The sequence below is a fragment of the Biomphalaria glabrata genome, chromosome 8, assembly GCF_947242115.1.
Source record: "Biomphalaria glabrata chromosome 8, xgBioGlab47.1, whole genome shotgun sequence".
Taxonomy (NCBI): domain Eukaryota; kingdom Metazoa; phylum Mollusca; class Gastropoda; family Planorbidae; genus Biomphalaria; species Biomphalaria glabrata.
Genome location: NC_074718.1, coordinates 16,264,012 through 16,281,387, shown reverse-complemented (window position 1 = coordinate 16,281,387; position 17,376 = coordinate 16,264,012). Strand labels below are relative to the sequence as shown.

The 17,376-nt window shown below is 37.0% G+C and overlaps 1 protein-coding gene across 11 annotated transcripts in view; it reads left to right on the top strand.

Annotated features, from left to right (window-relative positions):
- Window positions 1-17,376, top strand: part of LOC106060049 (H(+)/Cl(-) exchange transporter 4-like) — an 83,932-nt gene that overhangs the window by 18,021 nt on the left and 48,535 nt on the right. For 2 of the 11 annotated variants that reach the window (XM_056038849.1, XM_056038847.1), the window contains exon 2: window positions 494-898. The exons of 6 other annotated variants lie outside the window; for them this stretch is intronic. In XM_056038849.1, the coding sequence (XP_055894824.1) occupies window positions 715-898 (184 nt within the window). In that variant the 5' untranslated portion in view covers window positions 494-714. Of the gene's footprint in view, window positions 1-326; window positions 899-9,583; window positions 9,836-11,037; window positions 11,574-17,376 lie in introns of those variants that run through there. 3 more of the 11 variants (XM_056038851.1, XM_056038850.1, XM_056038848.1) reach the window with 3 other exon arrangements.

Below are 17,376 nucleotides of genomic sequence, written 5' to 3'. Positions count from 1 at the left end.
AAATCAAAATGCTATATTTAATATCGTATAAGTTAATAATAAAAAGTATAGATCTATTGATAGAGCTAGTAGTTTGTATTTGTGTGTGCGTGGATTTTAAATTCAGAATTATCATGAAAGTTAAGCTTATCATTTAGCGCGTAGATATCTTATAAAAAAAAAGTTTAGTTTTGTAAAAGAACCATTAATCTTTTAAACTTATATTCTACTAAATATAACAAACTAAATTCTAATAAGCCTTATCATTAAGAAAATTTGACTGTCTATATGTACATGATCTTATTAGACACAGGTTGACTATGTCTAAGTGTACATGATCTTATTAGACACAGGTTGACTGCTAATACAAGCATAAGATTACAGATGAAAGACTTCTCGGTCTTTGTTACTTTTAGTTACGGTCCACTTTATCTCTTAATAACTGTCAAGAATTCGTGCAGTAACATTCACATATCGTTAGATTTAATAATACTATTAATGCTAAATTGAATAGGGTCTACATCAAAAACAGAAGGGGAAAAAAAAACTCTTACCAGGGAAGAAGAAACCTATATCTATGCGAGTCAGTAACGATTGTGTTAAACAAGGAAAGAGTCACATTGCTAGTTGGCTTCAAATATTGGAAGAGGCCATTTGTTGTTACCCCTAAGTAATTGCATCCTGCATATCATTACTGTGAATGCCAAAAGTAATCTGTGATCCAAAAACTCAGTAATGAATACGATTAGAAGCGCTATTCTCGATAACAATATTTTGAGAAGCAGGGGTAGCTACTCTAAATTGCCCGTAACAGACGAAGAGAATGCTGACAATGATGGCGACGACAAGGAAGAATTTCGAAATGAAAGTGATCAAACCGATGACGAGCGTGACTACATGCTGTATGGGAGACGATCAGGTAACTTTCTAAACTACTTCAAATAAATATTGTGTTGCTTCCCTTTATGGCTTATTGTCTAGACTAGTTTCTAAATCTAGGTCTGTTGAGTATTTTGTTGTAAAGAGACTCAGATAGCAACTCTACTAAGACGAGGCAGTCATTCCAATATTCGACAATTGTTTTTTTTTTACTTATCTCTTTGTCCTTTATCAGTTGTATTGTGTATCTTAATTATTCCTTTGGAGACGTATGTGTATCTCTGAGACTAAATCTATGGCCCTGTTCATTGGCACTTGGCAATTTGTTGCGCACTGAGACCGATCCTGACACACTTTTTTAACAATGCTTAGATCTGTCTTGTACCAATGGGCTGCTTGAACTGTCGTCTTTCTATTTTATCACTGCATAAAAGGACAAGATTGGCGACTGATTAGACAGAACTGAAAAACACTAGGATAATGTCATCGTCTGTCCGCACTCTTTCCTTTCCCTCTCTTAGCTTGGATAGTCTATGCTTCTCATTTTTCATTGTATTTCGTTTTATATCTCATCACATGTTCTCTCTCTCTCTCTCTCTCTCTTACACACACACTCCAATGTCTTGCCTCTCAATTGTCGTGATATATCTCTTTTACTAATATTATTTCCGGTGGAACAAAATAGAGCTAAAAATGCGAGTGACTCTAGAGAGGCCCAACCTATTTTGAATATTAGTGACACATCGGGAAGCTGTGCTGGAGCTTTAGATGTTTACTACTTGTTCAGATTTGAACCAACATAGACATCTGGATTGGGTTGACTTACTGCAATTTCAAGTTACTTTTCTATTTTTTTAAATAAATGCAGACTTGTGACAACCATTACACATATATAACACGACTTTAAGTATATAAATAACTTTTGAACCGTCTGATATATCCCATTTAGAAACAGACCAAGAAACGTAACATTATGAATTTTTGAATTTATTTAGATTTTTAAACTTAACTTTTTTTCGTCCAACATTTTCCTTATCCCCGCATCCCATATTTTTCTTATCCCACGGATCCCATATTTTTCTTATCCCCGCATCCCATATTTTTCTTATCCCACGGATCCCATACTTTTCTTATCCCACGCATCCCATATTTTTCTTATCCCCGCATCCCATATTTTTCTTATCCCACGGATCCCATACTTTTCTTATCCCACGTATCCAATATTTTCCTTATCCCACAGATACCATATTTTCCTTATCCCACGGATATCATATTTTTCCTTATCCCACGGATCCCATATTTTTCTTATCCCACGTGTTTCACATCTTCCTTATCCCACGGATCCCATATTTTTCTTATCCCACGGATCCCATATTTTCCTTATCCCACGTGTTTCACATCTTCCTTATCCCACGGATCCCATATTTTCCTTATCCCACGTGTTTCACATCTTCCTTATCCCACGGATCCCATATTTTCCTTATCCCACGTGTTTCACATCTTCCTTATCCCACGGATCCCATATTTTTCTTATCCCACGTGTTTCACATCTTCCTTATCCCACGGATCCCATATTTTTCTTATCCCACGGATCAAATATTTTCCTTATCCCACGGATCCCATATTTTTCTTATCCCACGGATCAAATATTTTTCTTATCCCACGCATCCCATATTTTCCTTATCCCACGGATCCCATATTTTTCTTATCCCACGGATCAAATATTTTTCTTATCCCACGCATCCCATATTTTCCTTATCCCACGGATCCCATATTTTCCTTATCCCACGTGTTTCACATCTTCCTTATCCCACGGATCCCATATTTTTCTTATCCCACGTGTTTCACATCTTCCTTATCCCACGGATCCCATATTTTTCTTATCCCACGGATCAAATATTTTCCTTATCCCACGGATCCCATATTTTTCTTATCCCACGGATCAAATATTTTCCTTATCCCACGCATCCCATATTTTCCTTATCCCACGGATCCCATATTTTCCTTATCCCACGGATCAAATATTTTTCTTATCTCACGCATCCCATATTTTCCTTATCCCACGGATCCCATATTTTCCTTATCCCACGGATCAAATATTTTTCTTATCTCACGCATCCCATATTTTCCTTATCCCACGGATCCCATATTTTCCTTATCCCACGGATCAAATATTTTTCTTATCCCACGCATCCCATATTTTTCTTATCCCACGCATCCCATATTTTTCTGATCCCACGCATCCCATATTTTTCTGATCCAAGGTGTTTCATGTTTTCTTACATTTCTTATCAATGTATCCCATAATCTTTGTGCCGCATATCTTACGTATGCACATCTTCTTTGCATTGTATGCCCAACATCCAGTGGCTATAGATCTTCCCCAACATGTGTGTCCCGTATCTTTCCTATCTCGTATGTCCAGCGTCTGACGTAGCGTAATAATGGCCTACATTTCTGCGACATTTTGCATTCTTAAATATGCATGCCTAATGTTTCTATCATTAAAAGATCATTTAACCAGTTAGTGTCATATTTCCAAAAAAAAAACAGGGATTCCTTTCTTTTTATTTGAGAGCGGCCAGTTCTTCTTGAGGCAAACAACTGTTTTCTTCTTCTTGGAAACAGTTGTGCCCAAAATCCGGCCCGCTGGCCAAATCCGGCCCGCTCAAACGTCGACAGAAAGTGTAGACCCCCCTCCTTTTTTTTTCAAATATAGGTTGAAAAATGTATGTTTACCTTCATTAGAGCCTGTCTTTTTCTCTGATAGATTGTTACCATGACCTTTAACACTGGTACGTTTATGAAATGGGACTATGAATTTAGATTATATTAGAATCTACCGGGAACAGTGAACGAACCTTTACTTTTATGTGGAACATGATAATAAACCAACATATTTGTTTTATAAAGAAAATGTAGCTGTTTAATAAAAAAAGCACCATATAAACGGCATTTCTAATTGGGTTTGACATCACTGTTTTAGGGAAAGTCAACTGGTTTATTAATTACTTTACAATTAACAATACATCAACACACATTGACCAGTCCTGAAATGTCTCTTTTTGGTGAATAAAGTCCGTGTCCAGTCGGACGAGTACTCACTCGAGGTCATTTTTACAAAGCTTATATCAACTCACTCTGCCTGTCTATCTATATGGTGAAAAGTTTGTACACGTTATTTCTCCCACACCTATCTCTGAGAAAGCTGAAATTTTGCACAATTATTTCTTTTACCTGACAACACAAGAATCCATTTTAAAAAATGCAAGTTAATTAACTATTGGTAATTAATTTATTTTTTTTTTGGTATCTCAAACAGTGGAAAGAATTTGTACTTGACTGAAGTGCTGAGCCATGAGTGCGTATTCAGGTCGTTCCCCCCCCCCCTTTTTTTTTTTAATGAATGATTTTTTTTTTTCTAGATGTATTACAAATTAAATTTCATGACTGATGCAAACTAATTGATACAGCTATGCTTAATAGAAGCTTTGTTGTGTTGTTTTAAAATAATATGTAAATGTTCTTATTTTACGTTTTTCTTGTGAAACCAGTTGAGTCTATCGGACTAAATTTGTCCCTGTACCTGACACTTTACGGACTCACTGAGAGCAGCCAGACACCCACACTTGTGACATAATGGCAGTTCTGTCATATTTCTTACCCAGGCGTGCACACCTTGAGTGTTAGGTTGGGCTTACTGTGAATAACGTGTTGTTGTTTTTGTTGCTAAGTTAACTCCCGATAGTGTGAGTCAATGAAATAGTGATCTACTCATCTATAGTCTGTTGGTCTCAGGATGTCAACTCTTGTTTCTCTTCTCATCATACTGGTAAAGCTAGTGGTGTCCTTCCTTTACACCTTTACCGTCGATTGAGTCTTTGAGTTTCTCATTAGGGCAATTTGTTTTATTCTCGTTGTGTGTGGGACTCTCTTATTGGACTTGCTTACCTTTGTATGGAGCCAATGATCGTGGGACTTTTGATATGTCTTGAGGGCTCACAACTAAGCTGTTCTGCTCATGCATGTTTGAAGTCATCCGCATGAATGTACTAGAGACAAGTCTGGAAAGTGAGAAGGGCATCCGTACTGTTCATTGTGTTTTCCTTCGGAGTCTCCAGAAGTGACCTGCTGACCTCTTCCATTTTTTTTTCACCCCTAGAACCGGATATTGTAAGACACCCATTCATTATTTGTCGTATTCATATCGTTTCTTTGGCTTAGCTTTTTCGGGTTCTATTTCTTCTGCACAGTTTTGGCCTACTTTCATGGACTTTCAGCGACTTATGTGCTCCTCACCTCAATGAGGCTTCTAAAAAATAAGAAGGCATAACAACACTGAGACAGTTGAAACTTATATTAGTTTAAACATAATAGCATCAAGTACAGTGATTCAATGTCATCTGTGCATTTATTGAAAGTACCTAGTACTGAATCGACTCAGTTCCTTCTTTTAGGTTTTAGTTGTAGCCAAGATTTATTTATTTCAAGTATTTATTGTTATTATATTTCTTGTTATTATTTAGTTTTGGAAACTTCCTCTTTTAGATCAGGTCAACCCCGCTTTTACCCTAACCTCGCCTGCTTGCTTCAGAGAATAGATGACATCATTTGTGACATTTGTTTTCTTATTATGTCACATGTCAACTGGTCATTAAGAAGTCAGAACACAAGCAGCTCTTCATACAAATTGTACAATGGTCTCTCCACCCTATTTAGTGGTACTCACCTTCACTGGAAGAGATGGTGGGTGTGGAGACAGGTGTGTCAAAGCAAAAAAAAAATGTTTTCTAATCGATCGACCATTGTGCATACACAGTGTACAATTACAAGAGATAGTTGGATTCACATCCCGGACTTGGAATATTTCAAATGTGTTCTGTTGAGTTTCGTCATCACGAAGGCTGTGTAGTGTAAGTGGTGGATCCAGGGTTGGTTTAGATCTGACTTCATAGGCGATTAGAGTTCGTTGATAGAATAAATTAGAACCCGTGTTTTTGTGTATCTATAGATATATTTATGGCGTTCAAAGCTTGTTGGAATGAAGTCTTCATTAGAGTGAAAGTCTTAGTTGTTGGTGTGCTCCTCCCACCCCTAAGGCCAAAGTGTGGGTGAGTTAGATTAGATAGAATGTCAAATAATAATCGAAAGAAAGTGGCCTACTGTCTTGTGTATATACTTATTGAGTCGTTTGGTAAAAGTCATTATGTGCTTTGGTTGGTAAAATCTTTGCGGTCTATAGCATATATATATATATATATACACAAACAAATATATATTTCGCCTTAAAATTGGCAGACATTGTTAGCTTCCTTGGTTTGACTTTTTTTCTTTTTGGCAGACACAAATGCTTGGAATATGGGCTAATACTTAGGTTAAAGGTAGATTTATACTTAGGTCTGGTTCTCACTTTGAGTTCAGTCTTCAATATTTTTTTTTGACTCATGATAGTTTTAAGCTCAGTGTTATAGTATGAATGTAGTTGTCGATTTATGACGATCTAATCATTTACACCATTCAGCGGCTTCGCTTTCTTTGAACCTGCTGTTAAATTCCAAGTTTGTTTTTTTAATTTCCGACATATTTCAGTTTTGTTTTGTTTTTTTCTGTTTCTTTGTTTTTTGCAGTAAACTCCACGTGCGATGTTAAAAAGTTGTACTATATGTCCATTTGGATCATGTTGTAGATCATCCACACTTTGTCTTTATTCACTTTATCGTCTATGTATATTGTACCTAACACACGATGCTAGTTAATGACCTAGTAAACCCGAACACCTGTGCTCCCCATCCACTAGTAACAATTACAAGCTTTCTATTGAAACTGTAGTTTGAAACATACACAGGATTGAGACGTAGCTGTGGAGAACATAGCTCTACGTTTTTGTGTGTTTGTTCCTTTTTTTAGATTCAATTACATGCGAGTTACATTTTGCTTTTATAGATTTATCTTTTCTGTCTAGTCTGTTGACACAACGTAGCTATTTCAATGTCCAGTCTGTTCCCACAACTTAGCTACTTCAATGTCCAGTCTGTTCCCACAACAAAGCTACTTCAATGTCCAGTCTGTTCCCTCAACAAAGCTACTTCAATGTCCACTATGTTCCCACAACAAAACTACTTCAATGTTCAGTCTGTTCCCACAGCAAAGCTACTTCAATGTTCAGTCTGTTCCCTCAACAAAGCTACTTCAATGTCCACTCTGTTCCCTCAACAAAGCTACTTCAATGTCCACTCTGTTCCCACAATAGAGCTACTTCAATGTCCACTCTGTTCCCTCAACAAAACTACTTCAATGTCCACTCTGTTCCCTCAACAAAGCTACTTCAATGTTCAGTCTGTTCCCTCAACAAAGCTACTTCAATGTCCACTCTGTTCCCTCAACAAAGCTACTTCAATGTCCACTCTGTTCCCACAACAAAACTACTTCAATGTTCAGTCTGTTCCCACAACAAAGCTACTTCAATGTTCAGTCTGTTCCCACAACAAAACTACTTCAATGTTCAGTCTGTTCCCACAACAAAGCTACTTCAATGTTCAGTCTGTTCCCACATTAAAACTACTTCAATGTTCAGTCTGTTCCCACAACAAAGCTACTTCAATGTTCAGTCTGTTCCCACAACAAAGCTACTTCAATGTTCAGTCTGTTCCCACATTAAAACTACTTCAATGTTCAGTCTGTTCCCACAACAAAGCTACTTCAATGTTCAGTCTGTTCCCACAACAAAGCTACTTCAATGTCCACTCTGTTCCCACATTAAAACTACTTCAATGTTCAGTCTGTTCCCACAACAAAGCTACTTCAATGTTCAGTCTGTTCCCACAACAAAACTACTTCAATGTCCACTCTGTTCCCACAACAAAACTACTTCAATGTTCAGTCTGTTCCCACAACAAAGCTACTTTAATGTTCAGTCTGTTCCCACAACAAAGCTACTTCAATGTCCAGTCTGTACCCACAACCTAACTACTACATCAGTGGGTTTTTTTTTGCTCTCAATCAATGGGTCATCAGCAGACGACTGCGGTCAACTCTCATCGTTCAAATCTTCAACGTTAAATCCCCAATGTCAACACAAAATGCCGAGTTTAGGACAAACCTTGTTCACTGATTGAATTTCCACCTCCCCCTCTCGCGGTCTCTCTCTCCCCTTGCCTCACGCCTGTAATGCCTTCCCTGTGGGTCAGTAAAGCAAACGAAGCCAATTACCGAGAATTAATGCGCGTTGATAATGTTCTCGGATTATCGACCATTTGCTTCCTGGAATCGATTACATTTGAAAGAGTCCGGCGATTTAGATCTATATCTTTTTCAAATACGATACGAATACACTCGACGCCTCATGAATACTAATAAGCAATGATGCAGTGCTCTCTTTTTGTCTGATTGTTTGAGCGTTTTGAATAATTGATACATCTGACAGATTCGGTTAACTTGGCGCAATGCTTCTGTCGCTTTCACGTTTCTCTAACGTGTAAAAGGCTAACAACTCAGTTCACTGCTCACTTCAAGTTGCTCCTGGCGCCAACTCACAGAATGGTGTACTCCCCGCTGGCTCCCTCCCTTGTGTGTGGTTAACAGGAAAGAGAATAATTAGATAATCGATTAGCACGTCAATCTGTGCCTGACAAAGTTTGGAGAGAAAGTGTGTGTGGGGGGGGGGCAGAAGATTTGTGATTCTGCGCGAAGAAGAGTTGTGTGGAGATAAGGGGGACACAACTGTTTTTATGACTTGAGAGCCAATGAATTATCGGCTTCTGGCATGGGCTCGCACATTGAGCTCAAATGAACTACTTGCAACGGCGCTCCTAGTGTACACTTGTTTGGGTTTTCAAAGATCTCTGGTTGAGAGTGAGAGTTTCATTAGGTGAAGATGTTAGCATTGACCATCGTGTAGTAGTTGATGAGACGGAAAGTGTCCTGCATGAGTCAAAGATGTCAGAAACAAAGCATTACTTGGAGGCTTGCCAGACAACTCTTTGGATGTTTGCTATTGCTTATACGAAGCCCATATGTTCAGCGAAAGTTACCCTTGGAGCTAGTCAAGATCTCTAACAGGATGTCATGACTCTAGTGTCAGTCGTTGGGCTATAATAAACTACATACTCTTATGTTCAGCTGGTTGGAAACTACAAACACAAGTGCACATTGGTTTCTTTCTAGACTCGCAAAGGTTTTTGATTTAGAGCTTCATTAAAGAGCGTTTTATGGGAATTTTGTTTTATGTTTTATTGTTCTTGAGAGATTTAGAGATTTGTTTTGACCTGTGGAAGAAACCAATTTGCACCAAGACCCTGATTTTGTTAACATAATTGCTTCATTCTCTTATTTATTTTTTGAAATCAAAATTAAAAAAAAAGTATAACAAACGAATTGAATTGAAGAGACTTAGGACAGTCGACTCGGTGAACTTTAAATGCCATATTGTATCAGTGGGGAACGCCCCTTCCCCCTTTACCCCCCCCCCTTTTTTTTTCAGTTGCTGTTTTCAGATCTGAAACAGACTGGACTGTTTGATTCCCAGATTTATTGTCCTCCTAACAAGATAGTCAGTAACGGCCCCCAATGTTTTTCCTCCTGGTTGTCTGAACGTGTGATGTAAGGAATCAGAAAGGACGCTATCGATTCTCCCCCCCCCCCCCTCCTTCAGCCCGCCAACGTCCGTGCGGAGTTGGTTCTGTGGTAGGAAGGAACGCCTTGGATTATCGAACTTAGCAGTGCTTTAAAAAGACAAGAAGACATGGTTGCGGCATTTCTCTGGCCATGGCGGGACCTAATTCTCACAGGAACTTACATTTAGAAGTGGTGAACATTCACGATTGCAATCTAGACCTTTTTCATTTCGAGTGGAATTTAAATGTGTCTGAAATTTCTCGGATTTTTGGTTTAAAACACAAGTTGTCAATGATATGAGAGAGGATTGTATCTATGCAATGATGTTTTCTGAATAGAAGTACAGCTACAAATTCAATTCCTAGTAATAAACATTGAGCCAGAATAAAAACGTATTTCTTTGTCTGTACAATCTGGGGCATGGGCAGAGTAGTAGATAAGAGTCAGTTGTAGCAATCTCAACCGCATTATAACCACACAATAATAGAACTTACTGTTCATAGACAATATCCTTCGTCTTTGGACTGAATCAGTTTTTGTTTTATTCAACTTCAGGACTACTTTTTCTGATATTGGAAATGGATTCATATGAAAGCAAAACTTTTAGGTTTAATGTTTTATATCGAGCTGATAAAAACAAATCGCAAAATTTGTGGTTCATAGACTTCTTAGACATTCTGAGCATTTGATCAATATACCTCTTCTGTTGACATCCTGAGCATTTGGTCCATAGACCTCTTCTGTTGACATCCTGAGCATTTGGTCCATAGACTTCTGTAGACATCCTGAGCATTTGGTCCATAGATCTCTTCTGTTGACATCCTGAGCATTTGGTCCATAGACTTCTGTAGACATCCTGAGCATTTGGTCCATAGACTTCTGTAGACATCCTGAGCATTTGGTCCATAGATCTCTTCTGTTGACATCCTGAGCATTTTGGTAAATAGACCTCTTCTGTTGACATTCTGAGCATTCAGTCCATAGAGGTCTTCTGTAGAATTTAATAGATTTACATAATAGATTAACTTATAATCATTGATTCCTATGGTGATGACAATTTAACAGCATATCAAGAATGAGTTTTCTTGCAACCTTTTTTTGTGGATCTTCATACCGCTTACAAATCCCTGCCTTTGAAGTCTGTATTATATAAGATAAGATCAATCGTTTTGACACGTTTTTAGCTGTCCCGTATAAGAAAAATAATCCACTATTAGTTTTGTGCTAACTCTATGTCTGTCAAGTTTACATATCAGAAACCAAAAGCGCTATTTCAAATCAAATTTTTACCATCGTCTCTATTCTGCTTAAAATATGGACTATGGCTACTTTTGGTCTTCTAATAGAGAACTATGTACCGCGAACGTCCAATTATTAACAGTATTGATTTTCTTTTCAAATTATCCTCTTTCTATGTGAAATATTTATGAACGTATAATTTGGTGTTTTCGGTACTCGATCTCGCCGTTTAATGTAAGCAGTTCTAAATAGTCATCTGTCGTGAAAGTATTCATTTTGAAAAGGAAAATATTACATTTGTATTTGACCTATCATTGTTTCTTGTAGATTCTATAGCCCATGTCATTGGGAAAGACTATTTCAAATGTTTTGTAACACATAGACATAAAATGCATACCCAGTTGTCCAATAAAAAGACAATTCATTTGCCTTGCGTTGCCTCGAAAGAATATTAGAAAGCTTTGTAAAACAATGACATAGGCGATAACCGCTTTTTTTTTCACCTAAGTGAGCGATGGATTATTAAATCTCGCCAATGCATGGCTGTGGTTCCAAGTGTGTTTGTTCTTTGGAATATATAAAACAATGCAGGAAGTATAGTCGTTGGATAGATCGCTTTCTGGATATAAACTGTAGTGCAATTTTTTCATCTCTGTTAAACGATTGCTACATTTGGTGACTGTGGACCTAAAATTTTTGGATCATTATGGAGAGAACACCTCTGGGCCGCCTGGCCCAAATCTATCGAACATTCACCAAAAACTATCGAGATTTGGACAAAGAAGCGGCAGCAGAATCGGAAATGACCGACGGCGCTCCAATCTACCACAGCGACCAGGAACAGCTGGACAAGGACTGGGATTGTAAGTTCTCATGTTTATTTGATCACTCTGAGGGCATGGGTTTTCTCTGGCTTCCTTTCAACCTGGGCTGGGAAATGAAGGCTCCTTCATTGTTCTTGTTATTTATATAAATATATATATATATATATATATACTATAAAGTAGAATGTTTGGGGTATGTATGTATGTATGTGACGAATAGAAATCAAAACCGCTTGACCAATCTTGATAAAACTTGGCAGGAATGTTCCTTGGGTACTAACTTAGACCGTAGTGTATGTATTGTAGCCCTAAAACAAACTTAAGACCCTAAAAAAAATGTGAAAAAAAAATTTAAGAAATACACTTTGCGCAGATAGTTTTTTACTTTGACACATGAAAATATGGATGGCTGCCTGGTCGTGCGGTTTGCGTGCTGGACTGTCGTTCAGATTTATCGATGGTCCAGGGTTCAAACCCTGCCCGCTCCCATCCCCCGTCGTCCTGCGGGAGGTTTGGACTAGGAAGTAATTATCTTCAACTCTGAAGGAACATCCGAAACATGTAAAACAAACAAACAAATACAAAAGAAGATCCATTGATTTCATTATATAATAAAATTAACCATCAATTTGTGTTTCAAAAGCATTTTTTACATTAACTAGTTCCTTATATCTGTGACTACAGATTTCCTGACGAACATTCTTTGATTAGACAATACCGTAATGAATCGCTTACTAAAAATTAATTCGTTTAATTGTTTACTTTATAATCCCATCCCTAGATCTAAAACTCTAATTCAACTCTAAGATGATAAAACTTCTCTTCGCACAGATAGTTTTATACTTTAACACATGAACATACTAATTATAGTCCATTCATTTCATATTTTGATCAAATAAACATTCAAATTTGGTTTTCTAAAGCATTTTTAAGAGACAACATTCGTTTACGAAAGCTGCGAAGCCGAGTTGAGATAGGCCTAGATCTATATTCATTCATGAATCGCGTACTAAAAATTATTTCATTAAATTGTTTACTTTATAATCCCATTCATTTAACAAAGCTATCGGATAATGTCAGGCTAGTATATATATATATATATATATATATATATATATATATATATATATATATATATATATATATATATATATATATATATATATAATACCATAATAGTTTGTTTAGCATATTGAGTAAGAGCATCATAACATTTTTTTAATGCATCTACTCATAAATTTGCACCACTGGCTCACATTCTACCGCCTCCCCTTTTTTCCCAAAGCATTATAGAGTTTTAGTCTTAAAGATAACCCTTATATCGCTCACGCATATTATAAAGCTGTGTATAAGTATCTTTAACAAAACCCCAGTGTAAAGCGTGGTTAGAAAAAGATGTGTTAACAATAACTATAACTATCTTTGGCTTTATACATGTTGAGTGTACACAACACTGAAATCCCGCGTTTACTTTACGAGCTGAAACTCTGTTGTACTGCGTGGATGGCTGCCTGGTCGTGCGGTTTGCGCGCTGGACTGTCGTTCGGATTTATCGACGGTCGAGGGTTCAAACCCTGCCCGCTCCCATCCCCCGTCGTCCTGCGGGAGGTTTGGACTAGGAAGTAAACTTTCTTCAACTCTGAAGGAACATCCGAAACATGTAAAACATTTTACAAATAAAACAATGGACATTCCCATTCATTGCTTTTGTGGACGCGTATTTTTAAGATGAAGATCGTGGCCAGTAAAACGGGATACTGGTGAAATTAAGTGTTTTTTTTTATCTTTGCAAGCGAACTCATTCTATCAAAATTTTTTTTTTTAAATTACCGATGTTCAGATACTTCAATTTGTTTTCTAATTTTATTATGAAAAGGAAAAAAAATCAATGAAAGACAATATGCTGGGAAACGAACCCAGTTGTTTGTTTTGTCCCGAGTTCACCATTTATTACCAGCCAGTCTTTTACCGGTACTACGATTCAATTCTGTTGGAATATGTTAATATAACCGAGCCTGGGGCCAGACAGAAAATAACATTTTAGCACCGGAAAGGGCGTGGGGCTGAGTAAGAGAAAACCTTCTCTCTTTCTCCATCCTCTCTCTCTCTCTCTCTCTCTCTCTCTCTCTCTCTGCGTTCAATTTGAAACTTTGTGTATTTTGTGCTAAATTGATTTCCACGATGTGTGTGTGTGTGTGTTATGGTCGATGAGGAAGCTTGGGAAATGGAAGCTTGTTAAGAAGGTCGAACCTCTACCTCATCACATGAGCGATATGCTTTGTTTTTAAATCAAATACTAAAGGCATGCTATTGGAAATCGATGTTTAATTGGGTGACAGGCACATTACGCTGTGGAGATAAACGCTGTGGAGTGCCACACCAAGGCTGTTTGTGTCTTTGTCTTAATTGATTTCCTGAGACTCACACTCAAACTCATTCAAGACAGACACATGATTCTCCATTGTAGTTTCATGTCTATAAAACTGTCGTTTGTCTTAAATCATTTCATTGCAGGGAAAAAATGATAATTTAAAGTCATTTAGTTTTACTAGACTAGAAAGCCATGTTACGGTGTCAGAAGTCTAATTAGCAACCTTGCCAATTATTGGAACCATATTTTATTGTAAATATCGCATTCGTCTCCAAGCAACGACTGAATTGTCATTTGTATCACGTTAAGACTATATATATGAAAAAAAGTTCCTACTCTTTTTAACAGACTTTCCATTATTATGTCAAAACATTTCCCCATGGAGATACAGGAGAATCTCGTTATATCCTATGTTGTTAGGAAAATCTCATTCTTTAATATATTTACGAGTTTGATATTCTTTATAATGAATTTATTTTTTTTTTACCCTCGCCGTCTCCTTTTGATGTCTCATTTCTTGTCTAGCCTGTTAACTCTGAAGTCTTAAATTACATTAGATCTAATGAGGGTTCATATTGTCTGGACACCCCCCCCCCCCACCCCCGGTCTGATACGTTCAACGATGAACTTTTAGGCATGGTCTTTTGTGGTCAGCAAGAAAATTTTAAAAAAATTAAAAGCACGTTGACCTCTACGTATTTCCTCCCATCCCCACCTTAGTTTATAAGAAAACGTCAAATGATCATAATGTGACAAAGGTTATATATAACACTCTAGCTTAATGACTCAGTTTTAAATGTCAACTGATACACTTACATTCTTGTACTTAAATATGCAAACGTACCTGGGGGAGGCGGGTATAGCTTCAGAAAAATTCTTTAAATGCAATTTCAACATTAAATTTAAAAAAAAAAGGTATTTCGACTAAGATTTGAATATCAGAGAATCAAGGCTGAAACTATAAAATGCATGACTTATTTATCAAGGAAGCATCAAGTTGGACCTAAACAGAATACGTTCATACTGATAAACTTTTTTAGATTAGTTTTTGATTTGTGTTTGTGTTTGTAATGTTATTACAGCGCCTTGAGCCTACATTTTGTTTGTTAACAGCGCTTTATAAATAAAATTATTATTATTATTATTATTATTATAACTGACATCCGAGGGAGAGACCTATAGTTTGACATTCAGTAGGAAGTGATACATTTCAAGTCAAGATCTTCCCTCCATTTTGTGTGAGCAAATCTTAAGCTTGTTCATTTTCTTTTTAATTCTCTACCCCCCCCCCCCACCTTACCCTCTGGACTCCTCAAAGCTCAAGCAGCAATATGTAAATTGGCTAAAGAAAATATTTGCTAGCCATGAGACGTCCAGTGAGGCAAACTAAAACTAGATGAACAAATCTCTAGCCGCCTGGAGAAATCTCCAGACCTTGGCTATAGGACGCTGCAGTTGATGAAGTTAAGAACAATGAACCAGATTTTAGTTTTAGCCTACGTCATTTCTGGTCCATTTGGTAACCCCCCTACAATCACTATTTATTGACTTCAAATGTATCGAGTATTTATGTGGTATAAAAATGTATTTTGTTCATTCTGCACCGCTCCAAGTTCCCCTTGAACTTCGTCCCACAATTGTTCAAAAGTTTGAACACGTTATTTCTCCCACATCCATTCTCGGAGCAAGTTGAAACTTAACAGTTATTCATTGGCGTAGAGTCCTAGACAATACATGGATTTAAAAAAAAACAACAATTATTCAATAAGCTACTGGTTATTAATTATTGTGCTTGATACTAACTATGGAAATTAATCCTTCAGTATTTACAGATATAGTTAAACATGCCGAGGGCTTTGTACACATAAATAATTGCATACATTATTTCTCCCACACATGTTTTAGGTCATAATTTCGGATCAAGTTGAAACTTTACACAATAATTCTTTTATGCCTAACAAATCATGAATCAATTTAAAAATTAACTAATTATTCAATTAATAATTGGTAGTTATTATTTTGTTTGATATTGATAAAAGGAAATAACTTCAACATGCTTGAGTAATATAGTTGTGAGTATGCAATTCTTCCCTTAGATAAGCTTTGTTGGTATTTTTTTAAAGGATTTTAAACAAATATTTCGCTTGTTTCTTTTGTCTGACTCTATGTCAATATATGTCTCTTATTTTCTGTCTTCTCTTTCATGTTATATTGTTCCTCTACCCTGTGAGGTTGTCTCTTTTAATACTTTATGACTTTCAGCTTTCTTTCTCTTTGACTGTCTCATTGCTGTCAGGGTTATGTTAAAGCCTTAGCTCGTTTTCCCGGGCCCCTGACATTCAACAGGCACCTTCGCGCTTACAATAAATAATTGACTCACTGTTAACAATGTAACTGTTTAATGACATGAATATAATTAATAATGACAACTGATGGAGTAATGACATTGAATCTAAAATATTCGAATATTGTGGTTATAGCAATTAAACAATAGTTCTGCACCTTGCTATCCCACAACGCCACACGTTCAACACTGTCACACTGCCGATAACAAACTCCAATGTAAATCTTGATAATCCCATACTAACTCCCTGTAGAAACAAATAGTAAAGACAAACAAACAAAAGGTCTAGTATTCTATGGCATCGAAACAACTGCGAAATGCAGTCATGCCTTAGATACTCACCCTAAACAGGGGGACACAGAAGAATCTCAACAAACGTTACACCAGCATAACAAAACCACTCCATAAGCCTACAAGCAGCAAGGCAACAAAGAAAGTGCGTTCAAAAAATGTGCACTTAATAAACATTGGTGCTAATACCATAATCTACGCACCGACAATTGCTTTATCTCCATCTTTTCTCTCACTCTCTTCTACTCCGTCCTTTATCCTTTCTTCGCTATCCTTATTTTTCTTTCCTCTTTATTCTCTTTTTATTCTTTCTTCTCCTCTTTCTCTTTATATTCTCTTTATCTCTCCCCTCCTCTCTCCCTATTTTTCTCTTTTTTTCCTCTCTCCCAATGAACGATTTTTTTTTGTTGAAGTCCTCAGCTTAATTTTGTTACTTCCTTCATCCTTTCTGAGTTTGACAGAAGCAGCAGAGAGAGAGAGAGAGAGAGAGAGAGATAGTGTGTGCCTACATGGATGGTGAGATTGATTGATTGAGGCTATGAGGAAATGATGGAGATTGGAAGGCAAGGGGAAGGGGTAGTTCTAGAGTAGGAAAGATTTCATCTGGACTTGCTTAAGATTTCCTTCATACACAGTCTTGGAGTCAGTTGAATTTTTGCTGAATGAACCAGTCACTAAGGTACTGAAGGAGTAACTTATTGAGTGAACCAGTGAAGAAAACTATATGCTATTGGTCATTTCTAGGTCATCTGTGTTCAACACAGGCAAATCATCAAATTGAATACAATTAGCGTTTGTTGCCTTATTGCAATGACCATCTGGTCTAGCAAGTCATT